General features: G+C 37.4%; 1 protein-coding gene across 1 annotated transcript in view; it reads left to right on the top strand.

Annotated features, from left to right (window-relative positions):
* Positions 1–18,027, top strand: part of Smp_127650 (putative secretory carrier membrane protein) — a gene marked incomplete at both ends in the record, with an annotated part of 25,094 nt that extends 7,067 nt beyond the window's left edge. The window contains 4 exons of the mRNA XM_018798573.1: positions 7,844–8,135; positions 9,803–9,904; positions 16,272–16,389; positions 17,920–18,027. Of these exons, the coding sequence (XP_018653502.1) occupies positions 7,844–8,135; positions 9,803–9,904; positions 16,272–16,389; positions 17,920–18,027 (620 nt within the window). The remainder of the gene's footprint in view (positions 1–7,843; positions 8,136–9,802; positions 9,905–16,271; positions 16,390–17,919) is intronic.
* Between the last annotated feature and the right edge of the window lie 7,520 nt (positions 18,028–25,547).

Raw genomic sequence — 25,547 nt, 5'->3', positions numbered from 1 at the left:
TTTGGAGGATATAAAAAACCTTTTACATATCTGGGCAACATCATTGATGAACACGGCGGATCTGATGCAAATGTGAAGGCGCGAATTGGCAAAGCAAGAGCAGCATATTTACAACTGAAGAACATCTGCAACTCAAAACAACTTTCAATCAACACCAAGGTCAGAATTTTCAATGCAAACGACAAGACAGTTCTCCTGTATGGGGTGGAAACTCGGAGAACTACGGAAGTCATCATCCAGAAGATACAAGTGTTTATTAACAGTTGTATACACAAGATACTTCGGATCCGTTGGCCAGACACTATCTGCAACAACCTACTGTGGGGGAGAACAAACCCGATTCCAGCGGAGGAAGAAATCAGGAAGAAGCGTTGGGAGTGGATAAGACACCCAGTGAGGAAATCGCCCAACCGTGTCATAGGACGAGCCCTCGCTGGCCGGCATCCAACGGTGTTAATGTCTAACTTCAACTGATTCGCGAGTGCGGGATCTTGGATGCGCACTGCTGAGGAGTCCCATAATAGGACGAAACGGCCGTTCAATGCTTTCAAGTTTTCTATGTTGATCTAGCTTCAATTGACTCATGATCTCAACTCTATAAAATTACTAAAATCTCCACCAAACCCCTACTAATACTAAGTGAATTCAAGTTTTTAATTGCCTATATTTTAGTAGCACTAATAATAATATATATTTAGTACTGTATGAAATTTTCAACATAGATCATCAATAATAGTTGTATATAAGGTATGTTTGGTATGTAGTAGTTTGATATGATCTTGTATTTACTGCCTAGTAATAATAATAATAATAATAATCATGACTAGTCTTTAATTACATCAAATTACTTTCTTCATATAGACCATACTCGCACTCGCACACACACACACACCTACACACTTACACACTCCTACACTGTAAATGTCTCTTATTTTTTTTATTTAATTAAGTTGTTGTTTGCATATTTCAATTACTCTGTAATGGTTTGGTTTTTTTTTGTTTATCATGTGAAATGAGTATTCCATTTTTCCAGCATTACCATGTTACTCTAGGCTCCATGTTCTGTTCGTGTTCAACGGTTTATGTGTGTGAGTGTATATATATAGGTACCTATCTGTATCTCTTATAAAATGACTCACAAACTTTTCTAACATTCATATACTTAGTATTGTTTCACTTACAATTTACAAATTTACTTTTCCTTACAATTTTGCGTTTATTTAATCAATTGTAGGTTGTTTTGAAATAAATTTGCTATGTACATAAATATCTAATAGTTTATACTGAAGTTTCATACCAGTCAGTCAGTCAGTCACAACGTAGAACTTCGTACGTACGTACATACATCAGTTCGAGTTACCATAACACATTAGCACAGAAATGAAGTTGTCGATTCAAATCCCATAGTGGTAGAAGTAGTAAGAGTATAGGCATTATGTGAAAGATTAGGGTTTGAAGATGTTACTGAAGGAGCATAATCCAATGAAATAAATTTGGAAAGAGAACACAAAGAGTGGATGCACCTTCGCCATTGCAAACGATTTTGTGTCATGTCATTCAAGGTCTCTAACCATCGATTGTTATCATCTCGCGAATCCCAACCAGGTAGTCTACACCTACCAGCATGTCTCAGTCCAATTGTCAGTGACTTCATGGATTTGTGCCACGTTTTGGTCTGGCCGCCCCTAGCTTTCTTCCAACCAACTCCAACACCATAAAGCATTGCACGTCGGGGCAGTCGGTGAATGGGCATACATGACACGTGTCCCAGCCATCTCATACCACTGAATTATCCTCATTAAACGACCGTTGATCGATAGGAATCACTGGATAGCTAGCTGTTTCTTCATCAATGAAAGTCCATGGCCCCACTGAGGATGAAATCCTAAGTCGTTAGACATAGCGACCACCTAACCTCCTGATTACTAATTTGCCATCTAATGACTTGACATTGTTAACTTCGGTCAATTTGTGATATTACGTGACTATCCTCCATTGTTATCCGTAGTATTTGCCTGCCCCCAAATGCCCTGGTACAGCCGAGAGTGGGGAGAATCCGCTCTCCTTCTCGAAATGCTCTCACATGGCCACGCGAATATATAGCCTCTGCCAGGGAAGTCCTACTCACTGCCTTCTCGTGGCGGGGGTGTTGTTCACGAAAGTGAGAGGATGAGAAGTGAATGTTCGGCGCTTTAACCGGGTTGGTGGATGTGGAGTGTCCACCTAGAGGAGTTGGAAAACCCTGATTCCAAACCAATGGTGCACGTGGGCTCCAGTATCCTGATGGAACGAATGGCGTATGAACCTATTGTTGATCACCGGCTACCATGGGACTGCATCTCCTTACCATGCTCCACTGACTTGTGGGCTAGACCTTCAGGTCAAAGGCTCGGGGTGTTGTCCCCTAAGAAAATCACCTGCTTCAGTTTGGGTACCTGGGCAGTATCACAGCCCTCACACAAATCAAATGAGATTTGTGAGGCGCATATTTATCTGGTGCTTCCTTGTACCAATATTTATGTGTTTAAATAAATAAATAATAAAGTATTTGCCTACCCCCTCCCCCCGACTTCGCTGAAACTTTACTGATCATGACTTTCCACTAGAATCCAGATAATTATCTCTCAAAGTTAGTCACTAGTAAGCACATGATGTGTGCAACTATAGGGTATCGTAAAGATTGTTGAGTTGGATTTGTGCCTTTAACACTTACCTACTTAAACTTCAAATATATATATATATATATATATATATATATATATATATATATATAACCAGTCGTTTTCGATGGGTCGAAATGAATTTTGTAGTCAAGGTATCAACTTTTACCTTAGATTACATCAGTTGATGTCACTGTGGACAACTATGGATGAGTGTGACAATGGAATTTAGTCATAAACTATAATTTGTTGCCTAAAACATGTCAGCAGTTATGCTGTTGCTTTCGTATCCCATTGTGCTTTGTTTTTGCGAAAAAAATAGTTTTTCTATGTATAGTATCGGATTTTGTTAACAACTTTGATCTAAACACTTTTCAATGTGTTATGCCATCTATGCATCGTATCTTTTGATAAACTATATTTTTTTACTAGCCATAGAAGATGGATTGTGGTTTGAGGTGGATACGTGTTTTGTCCTATTTGAGTGAGACTCACTAACTGGGTGTGCACACATATCAATGTTAATTTTCACACTGAGACTCGGACTGGATACTGGTTTTTTTTATCAAACGCCATCACATTATCTATTAATCTGCTGAGTCCAGTTAAAGAGTTCAAGTTAGGACAAAACTCGCATGCTAAACTCCACTACTAACTACAATCCATCTACTCTCTATATATATTTGTGATATAATGGTTCTGTTAAGACAATCCGAATAGCTTGTATATATTTTAATTAAGACTAATAAAATTTCAGTAAATGGTTTTATTATTTATTTAAACACATAAATATTGGTACAAAAGGGCACCAGATATATATGCGCTGCACAAATCTCATTTGATTTGTGTGAGGGTTGTGATACTGCCCAGGTACCCAAATGCCCTGGTACGGCCGAGAGTGGGTAGAGTCCACTCTCCCTCCCGAAATGCTCTCACATGGCCAGCGAATATATAGCCTCTGCCAGGGAAGTCCTACTCACTGCCTTCTCGTGGCGGGGGTGTTGTTTACGAAAGTGAGAGGACGAAAAGCGAATGTCCGGCGCTTTAACCGGGTTGGTGGTCATGGAGGGTCCACCTAGGGGAGTTGGAAAACCCTGATTCCAAACCAATGGTGCACATGGGCTCCAGTATCCTGATGGAACGAATGGCGGACGAACCTGTCATAGGTCAACGGCTACCATGGGACTGCATCTCCTCACGATGCTCCACTGCCTTGTGGATCAGACCTTTTGGTCAAAGGCTCCGGGTGTGGCCCCCTAAGAAAACCACCTGCTTCGGTTTGGGCACCCAGGCAGTATCACAGCCCACACACACAAATAGTGTGGCGAATATGTACCTGGTGCCCTTTTGTACCAATATATATGTGTTTAAATAAATAAATAAATAAACCCAAACTGAAGCAGGTGGCTTTCTTAGAGGGCCACACCCGGAGCCTTCGATCTAAAGGTCTGATCCACAAGTCAGTGGAGCATCGTAAGGAGATGCAGTCCAATGGGAACCAGTGACCAACGATTGATTCATACGCCATTCGTTCCATCAGGATACTGGAGCCCATGTGCACCATTGGTTTGGAATCAGGGTTTTCCAACTCCCCTAGGTGGACTTTCCGTGTCCACAAACCCGGTCAAAGCGCCGGACATTCACTTTTCGTCCTCCGGATTTTGTAAACAACACCACGGGAAGGCACTAAGTAGGAATTATCTGGTAGAGGCTTTATAAGCGTGGTCATATGAGAGCGTTTGGAGAGGGAGGGCGAACTCTCCCCACTCTCAGTTGTACCAAAGCATTAGGGGCCTAAACCTTTACTAATAATGATATATACATAAATTTTCACTGTTCATGTTCTCTCTTTGATTTTTCATCAGTTTACTTCATTTTTTTTATTTACATGTTTTTTCACAAAAGTTACATTCCATTTTCATAATTTTGTTTTTTTTGCCAAAATGTTTTCACAAAAAACAAAAAATTGCACGCAATTAAAACAGTTTAAATCATATGCTTATATTAATATCTTTGTATTTACGTCAGTACTCTTCTCACTTTCCACTGCCCCCCTTTCGTTCTCCATTACTCAAGTCAATCATTTTAATAATCAATTAAGCGGTTACTAAGTGGATACATTAAAAATATGTTTACCGTTATAGCAACTAATTTTATATACTATAATTAGTTAGTTAATTATGATTTAAATTGGTTATACGTTTTTTAATTGAAAACATTACAAATATATATTGTGTGCTTCAATGTATATTTTGTCTCTTATTCAGACAATAATCTGTAAAACTATGAGTAATGATTGATTCTATGATATTTAGAATTGCCAGTTTAAAGATGCTATCATCATTTCTGTAGTCAATGGAAGGTAGAAGACATTTGTAGTTTAATGGTTTTTTATTTCCTAGTTGTAAGTATCTTTAAAGCATTGGTTACATTTTTTGAAGTGATCGAGAAGTAAGTAGTAATGTTGAGGTAATTGACAAAGATGGTGAAGTAGTGAATCTTCACCGACTTGTATTACGTATTTCTAACCATTGTGTACTTTGAGTGATACTTGCTAGTTTAGAAGTAGATTCGGGATGCGATTCTCCCCCTCAAAGTACAAAATGTTACTTCAGGATTGGGTTGCATCGACACCTGAACTAATGATAGAGAGTGAAGTAGTTGAGCGTGTTGACCTCTTCAATTATCTTGGGAGTCTCATCAGCCCTTGTGGTCATGTGTGTGACGAAATCTCAGCACGGATACAGAATGCTCGACTAGCTTTCGTCAACTTGCGTTATTTATGGCGTAGGCGAGATATCCGTCTAGCAACCAAAGGACGGGTTTACTATGCAGCAGTTCGTTCCGTCCTACTTTATGGCAGTGAAACATGGCCAATAAGAGTAGAGGATATTCGTAGGCTACTAGTATTCGATCATAGGTGTCTTCGAAGCATTGCTCGTATATCCTGGGACCACCGAGTAAGTAATGCAGTTGTTAGGAAACGGGTACTAGGTAAGGATGACAAATCGATTGATGAAGTAGTGAAACTTCATCAGTTGAGATGGCTGGGACACGTGTCATGTATGCCCATTCACCGACTGCCCCGACGTGCAATGCTTTATGGTGTTGGAGTTGGTTGGAAGAAAGCTAGGGGCGGCCAGACCAAAACGTGGCACAAATCCATGAAGTCACTGACAATTGGACTGAGACATGCTGGTAGGTGTAGACTACCTGGTTGGGATTCGCGAGACGATAACAATCGATGGTTAGAGACCTTGAATGATATGACTCAAAATCGTTTGCAATGGCGAAGGTGCATCCACTCTTTGTGTTCTCTTTCCAAATTTATTTCATTGGATTATGCTCCTTCAGTAACATCTTCAAACCCTAATCTTTCACATAATGCCTATACTCTTACTACTTCTACTGTAGTGAACAAAACACTGGTTGGGGACAATCGAATGTATTTAAGCAAAGATTACAGACTATCTCAATAAATTCTGATTACCAAACAATGAACAGTCAATTTGCAAATTAACAACCAATTGTTTCAATCTTCACTGTTTCTTCTCTTATTCCATTGCTCATGCATTTTCCAGACGTTTGCGTTTCATTTCAGTTCTTTGCTCATCGGTCTTCTGCCAAAATACATTCTATGTCTGACCCACACCATATACTACTTATATAGATATAAGTAGACCACACCACACTACCACTATTGGACTTGAATCGACAACTTCACCTCTGTGCTAATGTGTTATGGCAACTCGAACTGATGTATGTACGTACGTACGAAGTTGTACGTTGTGACTGACTGAGAAGTATGTTGAAAGGAAGCTAGAAGTGTTCAAATCAAAACGTGGTATCGGTTCATGAAGTTGTCGACTGTTGGTCTGTGTCATATTCGTAGATGTAAACTATCTGGTTGGGATCGAAGTGATAATCACAATCAGGGGTTGAAAACGTGTGACATGGCTCAGAATCGGTCACACTGACGCACATGAATTCTCCCCCTATCTTCCTTTGGTTTTTGAGCACCTGTATTTATTCATGAATATCTTTCCACCCTGTCTTTTCAATCCATATTCCCAAATTTTAGTCTTTCTTTTTACTATCGCTACTACATTAATTTTTTCTCTTTTACTATTTTTTGTCTCATCATCTTAATATATGGTTTGGCAGCTTGGGCCAGGCTCTATGTTAGTAATATCTGTCTCTCTGTCTGTTCGTCCTCAGTCAACATGACAGTTATGATCAAGAGGACGCCTATAAACACTTGCATAATGCTTGATTTATTGTTCACAGCTAAACCTTTTTCACAACCCCATGATATGACGTCACTTCATACATTCATAGATTACTGATCAGACTTCCTGGATGTAAGGCCTACCTAACAATATTTGTAATCTCTTTTTTTTCTTGAAACTTTGGCTGATAAAGCGCGAAATTCGTTATCACAACACAATTGCACTCATTCTACCTAGCTTTCTACAAACCTTTAGTTAACTTTTCATCACATGGACTGTCTAATTCTCATGTTTAAATTCCCATCGTAATTAAAATTAATCTCTCCTACTTTTCTTCTCATCTTGTTAATTCACTCAGTTCGTATTAGTATAAGATATGAGATATTCTGTCAACTAGTCATATTCATTACAGAGTTTAAATTGTCCTATATACCATACTACATTAACACAATGATATGAAAGTAACATACTGCCATAATTAATGAGTCTAAATAATTATAATATTAATGATAGTGAGAAAGACTAAACATTGAGAATATGGTTCAAGAAGAAAGAATAAAAAAAGGATTTGCTCTACTGTGACCTATTCTAAGGTATATCGACCATTGATCACAGTTATTGCGGGAATGCTGATCAGATAGTCTACACTTACCGAAATAGCTTAGACTAATAGATACCTCTTATCGATATAGGTGTCAAGAAATATGTAACACTATGCCCTAATCTCCTTAGTTGGTAATGATTCACAACTTCGACGTCCGATTTTTGCTTAATATATTTTCCTTAGGCGCTCAACAGTATATTCGTGCCAGTATTTAACATTGATTATGACTGGTTACTATTTTTTTCCTAAATATAAACCTGTATATTTACCACTATCCATAATAATCATATGTCATAGTTGTCCTGTTAAAAAATGATTCTCTCTACCTTCTTTACATTTCTATTTTGTAGGTCCACATAATTGGCCACCATTCCCTCCATTCTGTCCATGCAAACCATGTGTTCGACAAGATTTTGAAAATGATATTCCATTCGATTGTCGATGGATGGCTAAAATGGGTTATGGTATTTGGTTGGGCTATGCTATCTTGTTAGTATTCAATATGTTTGGAGCACTAGGCTACTTTATTGTTGGTACCGGTGCAGCTGAAGGACCATTGTTTGGTGCATCAATTTTACTAGTGCTTGTTATGCCACCTGCCAGCTTTTTCGGATGGCATCGACCTTTGTATAAAGCATTAAGGTAAATGTTAGTCCTTTTTTCAAAGAATTTCCCAATATCAGTGTAGAGGGGATTTTTAGGGATTGTAGAACTTTTCGTAGTTCAAACTACGAACTGATCTTAGTAAGACAGCCAATAAAAACCTGAAAGCACTGGACGACTGTTTCGTCCTAGAATGGGAATCCTCACTGGCAGTACGGATCCTACAATCCTGACAAATTCATGTATACTAACAATAATCATTTGCGTACTAGTGACTAGCTTCTAGATGCAACCACTGGAGTTATGGTGAAGAGCCGTGACCGGTGGAGTTTAACCGTGTGGAATGTGAAACAGTTATTCACTGCAAGCAATAGATGAGGGTAGGAGAAACTGTATCTCATGGATTGAGAATAAATTAAGAATGGTCAATCGTATTGCAATAGCTAATAGGTCAAATAGAAGCTTATGATAAAAGGAATATGAATATGCATATAATCTAGTTCCTTAATACTTATACAATAGGAATGAATATATAATCATAGTATCTATATGATTCCTGGAAGTTACCATCCATTTATACATCGTTCGGATATAACAAAGTCTATTCACATTTAAATTTATTCATTAAAAATATTCCCAGATAATATATGGTAATGAAGTGAACAGATTCGAATCCTACTTAGCGTTCTTTAGTTTAAAGTAACAATCATGCATTTCAAGACTTGGTAAATTAGTATCTTTGACTTAAGTAAAATAACTTTATATTTCCTTAACACTTAGATTCGAGCTAATAAGTCCGTCAATTTTTAATGACCCTGTATCTGACTCCAATTAGATCATATGATGATTGTTATTGAAATGTACATGCCACTAACCCTTGTATATTTTTATCGGTTCAATTTACGTTGGAGAATAACGGAATAAAATAAGTCAAATACGAGGATGCATTTTGAATTTGTATATTTCACACTTTCATCGATCCAGACAGACAAACAAAACGAAATGACGCGCAACGAAGAGCCAACTTGTTTTGATGAAGCGTAACTCAATATTTATATTCAGACAGAAATAAATTAAAGACATGTAATGAATAGGGTGAACAATTAACACATATACGATCAAATAAAAAAAAACGGTCAGGATCAATAAACGATCAATCGATAAGGTCAAAGTGTGACTTGAGAAGAATGAATAAATCGATCTATTCAGAAGCTAGAGTGACCTATATGGGCTTGACATAGTATCAGCCACTACAAGTTCAAACCTATTTGACCCTAAATTCACTTGGTATTGTTTACTTGTATCTTCCCATTGTTATTATGGACTGCAATTGATCAGTCTCTTGTTGGCATATGTGCATCGTGTGTGGACTGCCTCGATATTGCCTGAAGTCACAAACTTGATAAACAAAGATGAATAATGGTTGGGTTCGAGTCCCAGAGTGAACATCAACTCTGAGGTGTAGGTACATCCAGCTGACGAGTCCCAAATAGGACGAAGTGGCGCGCGTCAAACTGGATTCCACTGCTAGCCACTATCCATTTTTGCTATTCGACCCTACTTCTATCTAAACAGCTGATTAGGTATCATCATTAATTATCATATCCAAAGTTATGACTTATAGTTGAGTATATAAATTTGTAGTTAGTGTAATACTTCATTATAAGTTGAACAAGTTTTCTTTTCATTTTGTTTTACTTTATTAGATCAGATAGCTCAGCAAATTATTTAATATTTTTCCTTTTCTTTTCTGGACAAACTATTATTATTTTAATACAATGCCTTGGAATTGATTATCTTGGATCATGGTAAGCTTGAATATATATATATATTTACAAAATATCAGTGTCAATACGCCCCCAAATGCCCTGGTATGGCCGAGAGTGGGGAGAGTCCGCTCTCCCTCTCGAAATACTTTCACATGGCCATGCGTATATAGCCTCTGTCAGGGAAGTCCTACTCACTGCCTTCTCGCATCACGGGTGTTGTTTACGAAATTGTGAGAACGAAAAGAGAATGTCCGGAGCTTTAACCGGGCTGGTGGACACGCAAAGTCCACCCACGGCAGTTGGAAAACCCTGATTCCAAACAAATGGTCCACATGTGCTCCAGTATCCTGAAGGAACGAATGGCGTATGAACCAACCGTTGGTCACCGGCTACCATGGGACTGCATCTCCTCACGATGCTCCACTGCTTTGTGGATCAGACCTTTAGGTCGGAGGCTCCGTGTGTGGCCCCTTAAGAAAACCACGTGCTTCAGTTTGGGTACCTGGGCAGTATCACAGCCCTCACCGAAATCTCATCTGATTTGTTCTGCGCATATGTATCTGGTACCCGTTTGAACCAATATTTATGTGTTTAAATAATAGTAATGACAATACGCACCTATTCTGTGTAAAATAGTAGCATAGACTAACTCTAAATACCCCCTCCCTTCCTAAACATGAAGAGTACTTTGCTCAGAATCACGGTTAGATTATTTATGCACTTTGTACTTATGCCATACATTATTGATCCAACTGATTTAATTGCTATTATTAGACAGAGCAATTTATTTACTTCTACTTCTTTCTTCTCGTAGTTCCCCTCCTCCCCTTCTCCCCCTATCTTTCTTCTTTCTCTCCTCCCCTTGCTTCTGTTGCCTAATTAGTTGAATCTGTTCGATAAGATTAAGCCTATCATTTATGAAATAGATCACTAGTGATTGACTGTAAGGAATGTTTCCTTGAGTTCTAGTGGGAAGCAGTGACCAGTGGAGTTCAACCAAGTCTATTGTAGAGATATCATTTCACTGAGGACAATTGGCGAACGGTTGCTCAACTTCGTGGATCAGTTGAAGTTAGACATTAACACCGTTGGATGACGGCCGGCTCAGTGGTCTATCGGTTAAGTGCTTCGGCGCGAGACTGGTAGGTCCTGAGTTGGGATCTCGCGGGTGCGGGATCGTGGATACGCACTGCTGAGGAGTCCCATAATAAGACGTCCAGTGCTTCCAGGTTTTCCATGGTCGTCTAGCTTCAATTGACTCATGATTTCAACTATGAAAATTTATAAAATACCTTCTAAATTTATTATTTCACCTTTATTGATCACAAAAGTTTAACATTCCTTTTTATTAGTGAATTGTCATTGTTGCTTTCTGTTACTATTGTTGGGACCTTTTTATACAAGTTTTTGTGTTAAATTTATATGGGTTATGTAGATCGATATCGAGTGAAATAAACAAACAAACAAACAGATTTGTGTGATCAATTAAAATTCTCTTTTTTTACTTATTCAGTAAACAGTTCTAGTTATTGTTGTTACCAAGTGACAATGTGTCTATTTTTTACTCTTTTTTTGATCTCTTTCTCTCTCTCATAGTATTAGAAACTATTTTTGTAAGTTCAAGTAGGCTAGACTAGATTGTTAGTACCATAACAACGTTGGCATTACGTAACTTTGAAGCTATTATCGGTTGTGTTCAACTTATTCCCATAAATATATCACACCTGTATACGTAACTATCATATTTTGAATGAATCGTGGACATCTTAGTCAATGTACGAAACATATGTTCATTATAACTCCTTTAGTTAGTGAATACAATTGAAAATTCTGTACACCTATCATATGCTTATCACTGTTATGGGATTACTACTGTAGTGAACGAAGACATATATAGGGGAAGACCAATCTATTGTTCAATGCAAAATCACAGTGTTTTGGTAAAATATGAAAACCACATTTTTAATAAATCATTTACACATCTTCCATCAGTTATCTCTAACAAACTTCATCGTTCCTTCATTCCTGTTTACATTCCCGTTTTCTTCAATTTGATTTTCTCAATCTTCCGCTGCCTTGCATTCCATTTCTGGTTGGTGTTACATACTACTTATATCTGCCAACATAAGTAGCATACACCACACCACCAATTGTTAATCTGTATGTAAAGTAAGGTTTTTATATTACACTTTGATTATCATGGTAAGCGAAAAAAAACCTTAGAGCATTAACTATTGTTGACTAAAGTGAAGGCTATCTCTTTAACATCGTAGTATTATACAATCATGTCAGAAATTTTAAGTTTTTGGTTAGTTCCGATAATCTTCTCCCTCTCTGCCTCAACTGATACATTTGTCATGATAAACAGTTTCTAACATTTATCAGTAACGTATAAATTATTTTATTATTTATCTATTTATTTATTTTATTTAAACACATAAATATTGGTACAAAGGGGCACCAGATACATATGCGCCACACAAATCTCATTTGATTTGTGTGAGGGCTGTGATGCTGCCCGGGTGTCCAAACCTAAGCAGGTGGCTTTCTTAGAGGGCCACACCCGGAGCCTTTGACCTAAAGATCTGATCTATAAGTCAGTGGAGCATCGTGAGGAGATGCAGTCCCATGGTAGCCGGTGACCAACGATTGATTCATACGCCGTTTGTTCCCTCAGGATACTGGAGCCCATCTCCGTATCCACCGACCCGGTTAAAGCGCCAGACATTCGCTTTTCATTCTCTCAATTTCTTAAACAACACCCCATTTGCGAGAAGGTAATGAGTAGGACTTCCCTGACAGAGGCTATATACGCGTGGCCATATGAGAGCATTTCGAGAGGGAGAGCATACTCTCTCTCCACACTTTCGGCCGTGCCAGAGCATTCGGGGGCCGGGTATAAATTGTTCCACTCCATGATGTTTCGTTGTCAATTTTTCAAATAAATTACATTGATCAATCAGAATCACTATATAGGATCTTTCATAGTCAATCACATGATGAATGTATATGACGTTTTGTAGATTGAATGAAATAACTCGAGGAAACTTGGGAACCATATTCAATTACTTCAGGACTCAAATAATATAGGTTAATACAAATATATATTTCGATTAAGATTCACAACAACAACAACAACAAAAATGTTGCTAAAACGTTTTGAAAAAAAACTGGACCGTTTTAAATACAGTGTTTCGCGCACTAGAATCGTTGGCTATGGTGACACTTGAGGAGGAAACCGAAAGAGGAAGTTTAGTGTTAAAAGTCGATGTAGAAGGAATAATAGGAATTGAAGAATGATATTGATTATGAATACAATGGTCTTGAGTGGTGTTAAAGGTTTTAAATACGGGTAGAAATAGTATAATAAATCTATATTTGTGACACTTCCATTTATGAACTTCTTCAATTACTATGATCAAACGATAATTAAAATAAAGTAAACTTGTACACAACAATCGATAATCAATAAATAGAAACCAAACAGTTTGGACGATAAGAATTATGTAGCATTATCAAATATTATTCCATCCATTGAACAGATCAATGGTATTACATGAAAGAACATGATTTTCATTTCAATCATTTGATACTATTTACATATATCTATTATGTAAACATTACTATAGTACATCCCAATTTGTTGGGTGAAAATTAGAGTTTAAAATGGAATCCTTCGTCAAAATTAGTCTCCTATACGCAGCACTCAAATTCCAAGTGCCGTTATCTAACTAAGCAAAGATCGATAGTAGCTAGCAGTGGAATCCAGGACGCGCGCCACTTCGTCCTATTTGGGACTCGTTAGCTGGATGTACCTGCATCTCAGAGTTGATGTTCACTCTGAGACTCGAACCCAGTAACTTTCGCTCCAAACGCCATCGCGTTATCCACTCGGCCACTGAGTCCTGATAGCCACTTGCTTGTGCAATGGGGTGAAGTTTAAATTCACTTAGTATTGTTTGTTTTAATCTTCCCATTGATGTTTTTTTAGTACTGCAACTGGTCAGTCTCTAATTGGCATATGTGCATACTATGCGTATTGCCTCGATATAGCCTTAATTCACAAGCATTGTACATCCAGCTGACGAGTCCCAAATAGGACGAAACGCACGTCAAACTGGATTCCACTGCTAGCCACTATCCATCTTAGTAATTTATATAGTTCGAAAAAGGATGGTTGTGCAATGATGACAGGTCGTTATGATAAGGCAATTAGCAATGAAATAGATATTAGGGTTTGTAGATGAGCAATGCGCAGATATTGCAAAGAATTATGGATACGTTAAAAATTATTACGTAATCAAAAAACGGTTTTGGGATAGGTGCAGTAAATAGATTTGAGGTAAACGGTTAATAAAACAGGGCGGAAGGTGATGGCTTTCGAGTATTATCGGTTTATGTCTATTTTGAGTAAATTAATTGGCTGTTGAATGTTTTTCACGCTTTTGTTTGTCTGTCTACGGAAATGAAAAGATTGCTTTTTGCAGGTTTTCGTTCAACATGATGATGACTTGGAATATCAAATAATTTTATACTGGATGGACTCAACACGTTTTTTTTACCTTCTGTATTTTGCACTACTACGATAATAAGACTGGACTGAATGGCCAACTTTATAATACTTCTAGATTGAATGTGCGAGCGATCCGTTATACACATACAAGAACACGCTATATCAGATATATGATTCACGACCAAAATAGAAAACCAGACTAACGTTAGACAATACTTTATTCCACACAATTACAATCAGTCAGTCTCAGTGAGTCTGTAGCAGTAAATCACCTACTGAATGATCAGTAAGCTGCAGGACTGTTTGTCCACACCCAGTGACCAGTCATATTTACTTTCACTAATACACATCAAATAACCAAGGTTATATTATTGTTTGTTTTAGTACATATCTATTTCTGCTTCTTCTCATCCATTAAAAATAGTGTCTTTGAACACACCTGTGCATTAGGACACATATCAAAACAACTCATATGTATATATAGCTCCATAGGAATAAGTCAATTCATAATAAACCTACATTCAAGTAGTCGGATACAAGAACTTATCTTTTAGGTTTAATATATTTCTAGTATGTATTAGTGTCTCAGTCGTTAAGGTGTTCAATATTCAAATTCGAACCTTACTTTGGCTATTAAGAGTAGAAGATACTCGTAAGTTACTAGTATTTGACCACATATGTCTTAGAAATGTTTCTCGCATCTGCTGGGATTACCGGGTAAGTGATAGTGAGGTTAAACACAGGGTATTAGGGAATGATGGTAAATCATTTGACGAGGTTGGAAATCTTCGTCGACTGAGATAGTTGGGCCACGTGTTACGTATGCCTGAACACCGATTACCACGACGCGCTATGCTGACTAGTGTAGGGGATGGTTGGAAGAGAGTTAGGGGCGGCCAAACCAAAACGTGACATCAGTGCTTGAAGTCACTAACTTCTAGTCTGAGCCATGTTGGCAGATGCAGACTACCTGGTTGGGGTCCATGTGACTATCGTGACCAATGGTTGGAGACTCTGTGTGACATGGCTCAGAATCGATCACACTCTCTGTCTTCCCTTAAATCTTCAGATTAAAATTGCTTCATATCTGTCTTTCTTCATGTACTATATCCTTATATACGACCTTTCTTTTATATATTACCACTAGAGAATCAACTACTTCTATGAATTCGGTGTTCATCTTGTTGTGCTAATGAGGTATGGAAACTTGGAACGATGCATATATGTGCCTGGTCCGACGTTGTAGCTGACTGACTTATTTTACTGACTATTTTTGGTTTATGCAACTAGAATAATAATATCACTCTTAGCTTTCAAACACTTAAAGTGTAACTCTTCAAATCAAGTATACAAATGTATACGTGGTAAATGAGTTAAATCAAACAAACATATAAACTAAATATTGATTATATAACTGCAAAAATAGTAGTTTAATGGAGTTTATCTAAATAAGCATAATTTTTTTATGTAGTTGAATTCATGAGTCCATTGAATTGGATTGGAGTTCTAGTTAGAAGCAGTGACCAGTGGAGTTCAACCAGGTCTGTTGGGAGATATCAACTCACTGAAGACAATTGGTGAATGGTCGCTCAACTTCGTGGATTGGTTGAAGTTAGACATTAACACCGTTGGATGCCGGCTTGCTCATTGGTCTATCGGTTAAGTGCTCTGGCGCGAGACTGGTAGGTTCTGGGTTTGAATCTTGCGAGGCAGGATCGTGGATGTGCACTGTCACTGAGGAGTCCCACAATAGGACGAAACAACCGTCCAGTACTTCGAGGTTTTCCATGGTGGTCTAGCTTTAATTGACTCATAAATTCAACTATTAAATTACTATAATATCCACATAAACCCCTTCTGATAATATTTTTTTCCTATGATTTGAATATATAGTGGTTGGATTAATGGGATAAAAACTGTAAATCATAATGATGGTGTTGGTGTTCTAATGTTATTGATTGCTACAATATTCAGTATTCTTGCAGGATTTTGTAGTTTCCTGTTATTTAAGGTAAGTTTTAATAAAGTTTTGTCTTATTTCATTTTTCTGTATGTTCAAAATGAAATCTTTTCAGTTTTGTATATTCATGTATATTTCATATCTAATTGGTGAATACATATACTAAGGTGTTTAGTTTATTAGTGAAAGTTCACCTTGCTCGGTAAACGGAACGAAGGTCAAAGACACAGTGACACGATAGGCTATTCTAATCCGTTGTCCCCGGCTCTGCTAACTAGATCAAGAAGTCTTGATAAGGCGTAGAAAATGTATTCTGAAAGTACTCAGGAAATATAAGGTCACTAAGCACACAAATCAAGCTTGTCTATACAATGATAGAAACAACCTTGGGAGAGCCACAAAATAGCGTGCTAAGAAAACCCGTCAATCAATAACAGTCAAGGATTCCTGAATGGGAAGTGTAAGCTGTAGGTCAACTGAGCGTCTATTGGTGCGAAAACATAAAATTCAAATTTTCATAATAAAATGACAAAATTAGGACCTTCTCCAAGTGAGTTCTGGGGATATAACGTCCTTAACATAGTTTTTTCTGAAGATAACACATTGAATAGAACAATTTTTTCCTAATCATTTAGGTATTTTAATGATAATTGTAAGATGAGTTCAATTGTCCTATGTGTAACTTCTTGTGCATTTTGATTTTCACATTCACTGTCGCAGCTATTTCTCGTGGAAAAACTGTGTATTCACAAGATCGTAGTCAAACATTTGAGGTTAAGAATAGAGTGAAAGAAGGTGACTAAAGAAGTTGATTTTTGAGGACTTCCGGGCATGTTTTGAATGATAGAGATGTAGATGAACACGTGTACTGTCAACTGTATACAAGTGTGACAACAGTAGGTTGCTTGTCTGCGACAACTAACTATTGTAGCTATACTGGCTTACAACGATGGGAGAAGGTTCGAAAAGGTCAATTCTAAAAGTGTCACAACTTACCTTCTGGATTTCTATTACTGATAGTAATATCGTTAAACTGAAGAGCTGACAACACATCAAGAGTTTTTTTTACAGAAAGACCGTGTGATATCTTAGGTTCTTCGGTCTCATGTCTTTCTGACCATTTCTAAACCAGTTTCTTTTTCAGATCACTGAATATAAAATATCTTCTCACTATGTATTACATTACCTTAATTCGTTCATCAGGTACTTAGGTATAATTTACACTTCAAGTGTAATAGCTAATGATACCACACGGGTGTCTAAACTGAAGTCGATGAGGCGGAATTCGGTTCAGGGATATAATGGTTGGGAGTCGAATTCCTTGACCAATAAGCCACTGCTTCGCTATATTAGTTATCAAAAATTAACAACAACAGCGTTTAATATCTCTCAGTCAGTCACAACGTAGAACTTCGTACGTATGTACATCAGTTCAAGTTACCATACCACACATTTCTAACAATACTTCAAGATCCGACCTAGACATTTCCACGTACACAATAGTTTCAACATACATTTATATATGAAGAATCAAACCTACTTATATTCTCCATACTATTATGTGTTGTTTGTTTTTCGTAGGTTCATAAATATTATCGATCATCTGGAGCAAGCTTACATAAAGCTAAACTAGAAATGGCTAATGCAGGAGTATTTGAACGTTCTGGAGGATTTGGTGCAATGCCATAATTGAAGAAAGAAAAAAACAAACAAACAAACAAGCAATTCATATATAATAATCAGTTAACTTATAACACAATTTAATCAATATTGATACAGTTTTGTTTGTTTGTTTGTTTTTCTTCGACAGGAAACTGGACATTATTCTATCCCTTACATATCAATTTCATAAAACCACCAGTGATATCTTATTTTTGTTTTTGCTCTTCTATACACACAATGTTTGTTGTTGTGGTTGTTGTTGTTTTCTCCCCCCCCCACACACACACACTTTTTTATTGATTGTTAAGTTTTACATGTAAAGAATAAATAAACAAAGCAAACTAATGACTGAGAGATTCTTTTTTTAAAAAATTATTATTCATTTATTTCCAATGATCAATGTTCACATATCCAACAACAACACACACCCACACACATGCACATTTGAATGACAACATGATGAGTACTTTTCTGTTTTATATTGAAAAAAGAGTCGATCATCTTTTCTTTTCTTTTGTTTTACCATGGGGGTGTATGGTTAGTTTTCTTCTACATACTCATAGTTGTTGTTGTCTTGATTATTATCATCATTGACTTTGTTTACCTTCACTGTTATTACTACTACTGTTCTATACATACCCCATTTCTCTGTTTTAATCTGTTCGTTATATGCGAATGTTTTTAGGTAGTGTGTTTGTTGACTAAACTAAATGGATTGTATGGTATTTTTATACGAGAGAAAGAAAAACTTGTTTCATCATGTGTTTTTCTTGTTTCTCTTTTCAATCTTCTTTCTTTTTTTTTCTTTTTTAAATCATTATCGTCATGTATTGTAACTTGATAGAATTAAAAGTAAATGAAAATAATTCATAAAAGTTGTTTTTATAAGGTTTGTTTTATAGACTTCAATACGTTATATTATAACTTTGTTTGACTGTGTTATGTCTTGATCAAACAGCCCCCCAAATGCCCTTGGTACGGCCGAGAGTGGGGAGAGAGTCCTTCTCTAAATGCTTTCACATGGCCACGCGTATATAGTCTCTGTCAGGGTAGTCCTACTAATTGCTTTCTCGTGGCGGGGGTGTTGTTTATGAAATTAAGAGGACGATAAGCAAATGTCCGGCACTGTAACCGGGTTGGTGGACACGGAAAGTCCACCTAGGAGAGTTGGAAAACCCTGATTCCAAACCAATGGCGCACATGGGCTCCAGGATCTTGAGGGAACAAATGGTGTATGAATCAATCGTTGATCACTGGCTACCATGGGACTGCATCTCATGATGCTCTACTGTCTTGTAGATCAGATCTTTAGGTCAAAGGCTCCGGGTGTGGCCCTCTAAGAAAGCCACCTGTTTCGACTTGGGCATCTGGGCAGTATCACAGCCCTCACACAAATCAAATGAGATCTGTGTGGTGCATATATATCCGGTGCCCCTTTTGCACCAGTATTTATATGTTTAAATAAATAAACAAAATAATATGCCTTTTAGGGTTTCCGGTAGTAGTCGGCCTACAGTAAATTGTATTTATAAACAATTGAGAATCTTTTAATACGATTCAACAAATGAGAACTTGAATATATCGAACTTCTGATACAAAACAACAATAACACCTCAAAGTTAATAATCTACACTCTGATATGAGTTAGAAAGTACATGACCCTCAGGATAGCTTTATGTTCCAAACAGAATTTGATCACTGAAAAGGAACAACACTGTTTTTTATAGTAACATGCAATAACCTTGAAGCGCATGAAGTTGGTAAACTTTAAAAAATGACGACCAATTAGATGACAGAAAAAAATCATTATAAATACTAGTTAGGGGAATGATATCGAGTTTATCTTATAAAGAAAGAACGTATATGTAATAAGGAAATTAAACAAACTCAACTCTCATTAGTACTATCTAAACAAGAATACGATATTAGTTTATGAAATCATTGTCTGAGACGTATTGACAGATGCAGACTATGTGATAGTATTTAAGGTGCACAAGATAACTGAAGTCAATGATTGAAAATTTTTTTGTGATACGACTCTAAATTAATCATGATGATTCAGATATATTCATTCTTTATCTTATTCTAAATCTTGGGTTCCAGTATTTCTCAATACACACTCAATATTATTGTTACTACAATTGTTATAACTCGTTTTCTATCCATCGGTGTATACACTCTTTATCTTCCCTTAAACCCTGAGATTAAAATTGCTTCATAACGTTCTTTCTTCCTGTACTATATCCTTCTTCTACATATTAACACCACTAAATTAACTAATTCTATGAATCCAGTGTTCATCTTCTTGTGCTAACGAGGTATGACAACTTGAACCGATGCATAAATGTGCTTGGTTCTACGTTGTAGCTGACTGATCCATATTATTGTTATTATCAGCTCCAGCTACGTAGAAGAGTTATTATTTTGTTCCTTTAAATATTTTGTATAAAAATTGATAGTAAACAGAGAAAGTTTCATCAATCTTAATATGATGTTCACTATCTATCAATTGAGAAAAGATAATGCTGCCCATAAATGTCCTAACATCATTTCCAAACCATCTTAGTACATGTTCATGAGCATGCAGAAAATCATTTGTTAGGATTATGCAGACCATGAAGGAATGGGAATCATCAACAAAAGTGTGTTTCATTTAAAATACTTTGATTCAGTTAATTATAACTACCATATCAGTTATATTACTTAATTACGCCTGTTACTCCCGATCGAGTATAGGTCACCGACCAACATTCTCCAACACACTCTGTCCTGAGCCTTCCTTTCTAGTTCTATCCAATTTTTGTTCATTCTTCTTATGTCTATCTACATTTTTCGGCATAATGTGTTCTTTGATCTTCCTCTTTACCTTCGGCCTTCAGGATTCCATATGGAGGCTTGTCTTGTGACACAGTTGGGTGATTTCCTCAATGTGTGTCCTATCCACTTCCAGCGCTCCTTCCTGATTTCTTCCTCCGCTGGATGGAATCTGGTTCGTTGTCTCCCACAGTAGGTTGTTGCTGATAGTATCTGGCGAACGGATCCGAAGCATTTTGCGTAGACAACTGTAAATAAACACTTGTATCTTCTGGATGGTGGCTTTCATAGTTCTCCGAGTTTCCACGCCATACAGGAGAACTGTCTTGTCGTTTGTATTGAAAATTCTGACCTTGGTGTTGATTGAAAGTTGTTTTGAGTTGCAGATGTTCTTCAGTTGCAAATATACTGCTCTTGCTTTGCCGATTCGCGCCTTCACATCTGCATCAGATCCACCGTGTTCATCAATGATATTGCCCAGATATGTAAAGGTTTTCACATCATCCAAAGCTTCTCCGTCAAGTGTAATTCGATTGGTGCATGTTGTATTGTATCGGAGAGTCTTGCTTTTCCTTTTGTTTATATTGACACCAACTGCTGCTACACTGGTCGTTTTCTCCTGTATTTGTTGTTGCGTGTGTGATAGAAGAGCCAGATCATCTGCGAAGTCTAAATCGTCCAGCTTCATCCTAGCTGCCCACTGTATTCCGTGCTTCTCTCCAGATGTTGACGTATTCATGACCCAGTCGATCACCATGAGAAAGAGAAAGGGTGAGAGTAAGCAACCTTGCCATATCAGTTATATACTTAGGAACAAATATTCTTCATTATTATATTTAGCCTTAAGCCATACTAGATATGGTAAAAAGCGGATGACTTGACTGACAAAACGATATAGCGTTACACTTATTGTTTTGTATCATGATCGTCATTATATGGGCTTATCAACAACCTACAAGTGTGTTCTTTGACCTTGATATCTTCCTTTCCCCTTCAGGATTCCATGTTAGTGCTTGCTTTGTGATGCAGTTTGATGATTTCCGCAATCCATGTCTTATTCACTTGCAGCGTCTTTCCATAATCTCCTCTTCAGCTGGAGGCTGGTTTGTTCTCTCCCATAGTAGGCTATTGCTGATGGTGTTGGGCCAACGGACATTGAGTATCTTGCATAAACAATTATTTATAAGTACTTGTACCTTTTTTTAATGATGGTTGTGGTAGTTCTCCAAGTTTCAGCTCCGTACAATAGAACTCTTGACGTTCGTGTTGGAGATTCTTACTATGATATTGATTGATACTTGTCTTGAGTTCTATATGTTCTTCAACTATAGAAATGCTGCCCTTGCTTTCCAAATCCTTGCCTTTACATCTGCAAGTTACATTAGTAATATTATTGTAAAAACGTTTTAATTACATACCATAATCAATGAAGTTTAGTTAGAAACCAGAAGAGAGAACAACATAGCTAACATAATAACTAAGAATGATTAGTGTATGTATGTTAAAAATGAAATCATGAAAAAGAGACAACGGGGGGGATGAAATTGTGAATGATAAGAAAGAGAAAATGAATTAGCAATAATCAAGGCACCTAATTGGCATTAAACTCAAGTTAACGTCGTAAATGTATGTCAGTAAAATTTAGTTATTAAAAACTATAAATAGATAATTTAATCAGAAGGGGGGTTTTGTAGAGATTTCAGTAATTTTATACAGTTGAAATCATGAGTCAATTGAAGCTAGACCACCATGAAAAACCTGGAAGCACTGGACGGGCGTCTCGTCCTATTGTGGGATTCCTCAGTGGTAGTGCGCATCCACGATCCCATAGTAACGAGAAGTTTATCACGCAATCATTCTGTATACAAAAAGTTAGTTCGAAAGCGATTGATGGCAATGACCTTTACAAATCGGAGTAAAAGTGATGTTCTCTGTCTATATAACGTTTATGTTGTCAACTTGGTGCCTTGATTATCTCTCATCTGTTAAAAATATATTTCTATTCATGATATCTTTATTAGCATTTACAACTTCAACTCATTCCTTACATAACCTCATTTTCAACTTAAGAAATACTTATCAGTCTTAGCTATTATGTTGTTTCATCTTTTGATTTCGAACCAAACTTCATTGATTGTGGTATGTTATAAAACTTTTTTCATAATAATATTACTAACATAAATTGAAGTTGTTTACAGTTGATGAGAAGCCTCAAAATATAATGAATTTATGTTATTATATGAGTTTTGCTTTTTTTGCCCTGGTACAGCTGAGAGTGAGAACAGTCAGCTCTCCCTATCCAAATGCTCCCACATGGTCACGTGCATACAATCACTGCCATGAAAGTCTTACTCACTACCTTCTCGAGGCGTTATTGTTGTTTACGGAATTGAAAGGACGAAAAGCGAATGTCCGACGCTTTAACCGGGATACGGAAGATCCACCTAGGAGGGTTGAAAAACCCTGATTGTAAGATACAAACCTAAATTCCAATAGGTCCGGCTGCTGTATAACTGGTAGGTAAAAGTGAAGAAACTCGCACACTCCAATCGAAATCAGAACATGATGATTAGGGTAATAACGGTTCTAAAATTCATCATATATACAAATGTACAAATTTACCTAAACAAATATTACCACACAGTTATTCAACTAACAATTGATCCCAAAATAATCAATCTAAATTACAATAAATAGCAAAGTGATAAGAAATATAGGAAAATTACTGAACGCTCCAAAAAATAAGTGTTATTCTATCCTTCCTGGATAGATCAATTAAAAAATGCGTTTCAGGTGTTGCTTTATAACACATAGTATTTCCAATTCTGAGAAAGTGCTCCAATTAACAACCAAAATGCACGATCCCAGTTCAATCAAGCAACACAGTCAAAGATGGAACAATCAATATGGCAGCCGCCAGATACAATTCAAGAAGAAACATAGAAACCCAGTGAAAGCGACAGAAAAGATGAGAAAACTATTATAAATATTAAACATTACAGTCTCAATTGGCATCAAAAAGATTAACAATACGTACAAATAAAGAAACTGTTAAAAAGAAGTTGCAAAGGTATACATGGAGGGATTTTCACCTTCAAAATGGATCTTACATTGATTTAAAACCAGTGGTGCACATGGGCTCCAGGATCCTAAGAAAACGTTTGGCACATGAGCCTATTAGTTTGTCACCAGCTAGCAGGGAACTGCATCTCCTTACGTTTCTACACTGCCTTGTAGATTAGACCTTTAGGTCAAAGGCTCGGGGTGTACTTACTTACTTACTTACACCTGTTACCCCTCGTCGAGGAGCATAGGCCGCTCACCAGCATTCTCTATCCAACTCTGTCCTGAGCCTTCCTTTCCAGTTCTTTCCAGTTACCATTCATCCTTTTTATATCTGCTTCTATTTCCCATTGTATTGCGTTCTTCGGCCTTTCACTTTTCCGCTTCCTTTCTGGATTCCGAAATAGGGATTGCCTCGTGATGCTCATTGGTGATTTCCTTAATGTATGTCCGATCCACTTCAAACGTCTTTTCCTAATTTCCTCTTCAGCTGGAAGCTGGTTTGTCCTCCCCCATAAAACGCTGTTTCTGATAGTATCCAGCCAATGGATGTTGAGGATTTTGCGTAGACAACTATTTATAAGTACCTGTTTCTTCCTGATGATGGTCGTAGTAGTTCTCCACGTTTCAGCTCCGTACAGTAGGACTGTCTTGACGTTCGTATTAAAGATTCTCACTTTCAAGTTAGTTGACAGTTGTTTTGAGTTCCATATTTTGTTCAATTGTAGAAATGCTGTCCTTGCTTTGCCAATCCTCGCCTTTACATCTGCATCAGATCCTCCTTCTTCATAATTGATGCTTCCCAGGTACGTGAATGTTTCCACCTCTTCGAGAATTTCGCCATCAAGTGTGATTGGGTTGGTGTTCTCCGTGTTGTGTTTGAGAATCTTGCTTTTTCCTTTGTGAATGTGGAGACCTGTCGATGCAGAGGCTGCTGCTACATTTGCTGTCTTTGTCTGTATTTGTTCGTGTGTGTGAGAGAGGAGGGCTAGGTCATCTGCGAAGTCCAAATCATTTAATTGATTCTGAGAAGTCCATTGTATTCCGTGCTTACCCTCAGATGTCGAAGTCTTCATAATCCAGTCAATCACCAGAAGAAATAAGGGGGAGAGTAGACAACCTTGTCTGACTCCGGTCCTTACTGAAAAGTCAGCTGTCCTCCATGCACCACTTTGCACTGTAGTCCATCGTATGAGTTCTGGATAATGTTGACAATCTTTTCAGGAACTCCATAGTGTCGAAGAAGTTTCCATAACGTCCTCTTGTCCACACTGTCAAACGCCTTCTCATAGTTAATGAAGTTGATGTATAGTGATGAGTTCCACTCAATTGATTGTTCAACGATGACACGTAGTGTCGCAATCTGGTCTGTGCACGACCGATCCTTACGGAATCCAGCCTGTTGATCTCGAAGTTGTGTGTCTACTGCGTCTTTCATCCGGTTCAGCAACACTGTTGAAAACTTTTCCTGGTACTGACAACAGTGTGATTTCTCCGTAATTCTCACATTTGCTCAGATCTCATTTCTTTGGTATCTCGATGAGGTATCCTTCTTCCCAGTCCGTTGGCACTTGTTCCTCTTCCCAAATCTTCTTGAATAGAAGGTGAAGCATGTTTGCAGTTATTTCAATGTCTGACTTCAGTGCTTCAGCTGGTATATTGTCAGGTCC

Source organism: Schistosoma mansoni, chromosome 7 (assembly GCF_000237925.1).
Source record: "Schistosoma mansoni strain Puerto Rico chromosome 7, complete genome".
NCBI lineage: Eukaryota > Metazoa > Platyhelminthes > Trematoda > Strigeidida > Schistosomatidae > Schistosoma > Schistosoma mansoni.
This window is presented reverse-complemented; position numbering and strand designations above follow the sequence as displayed.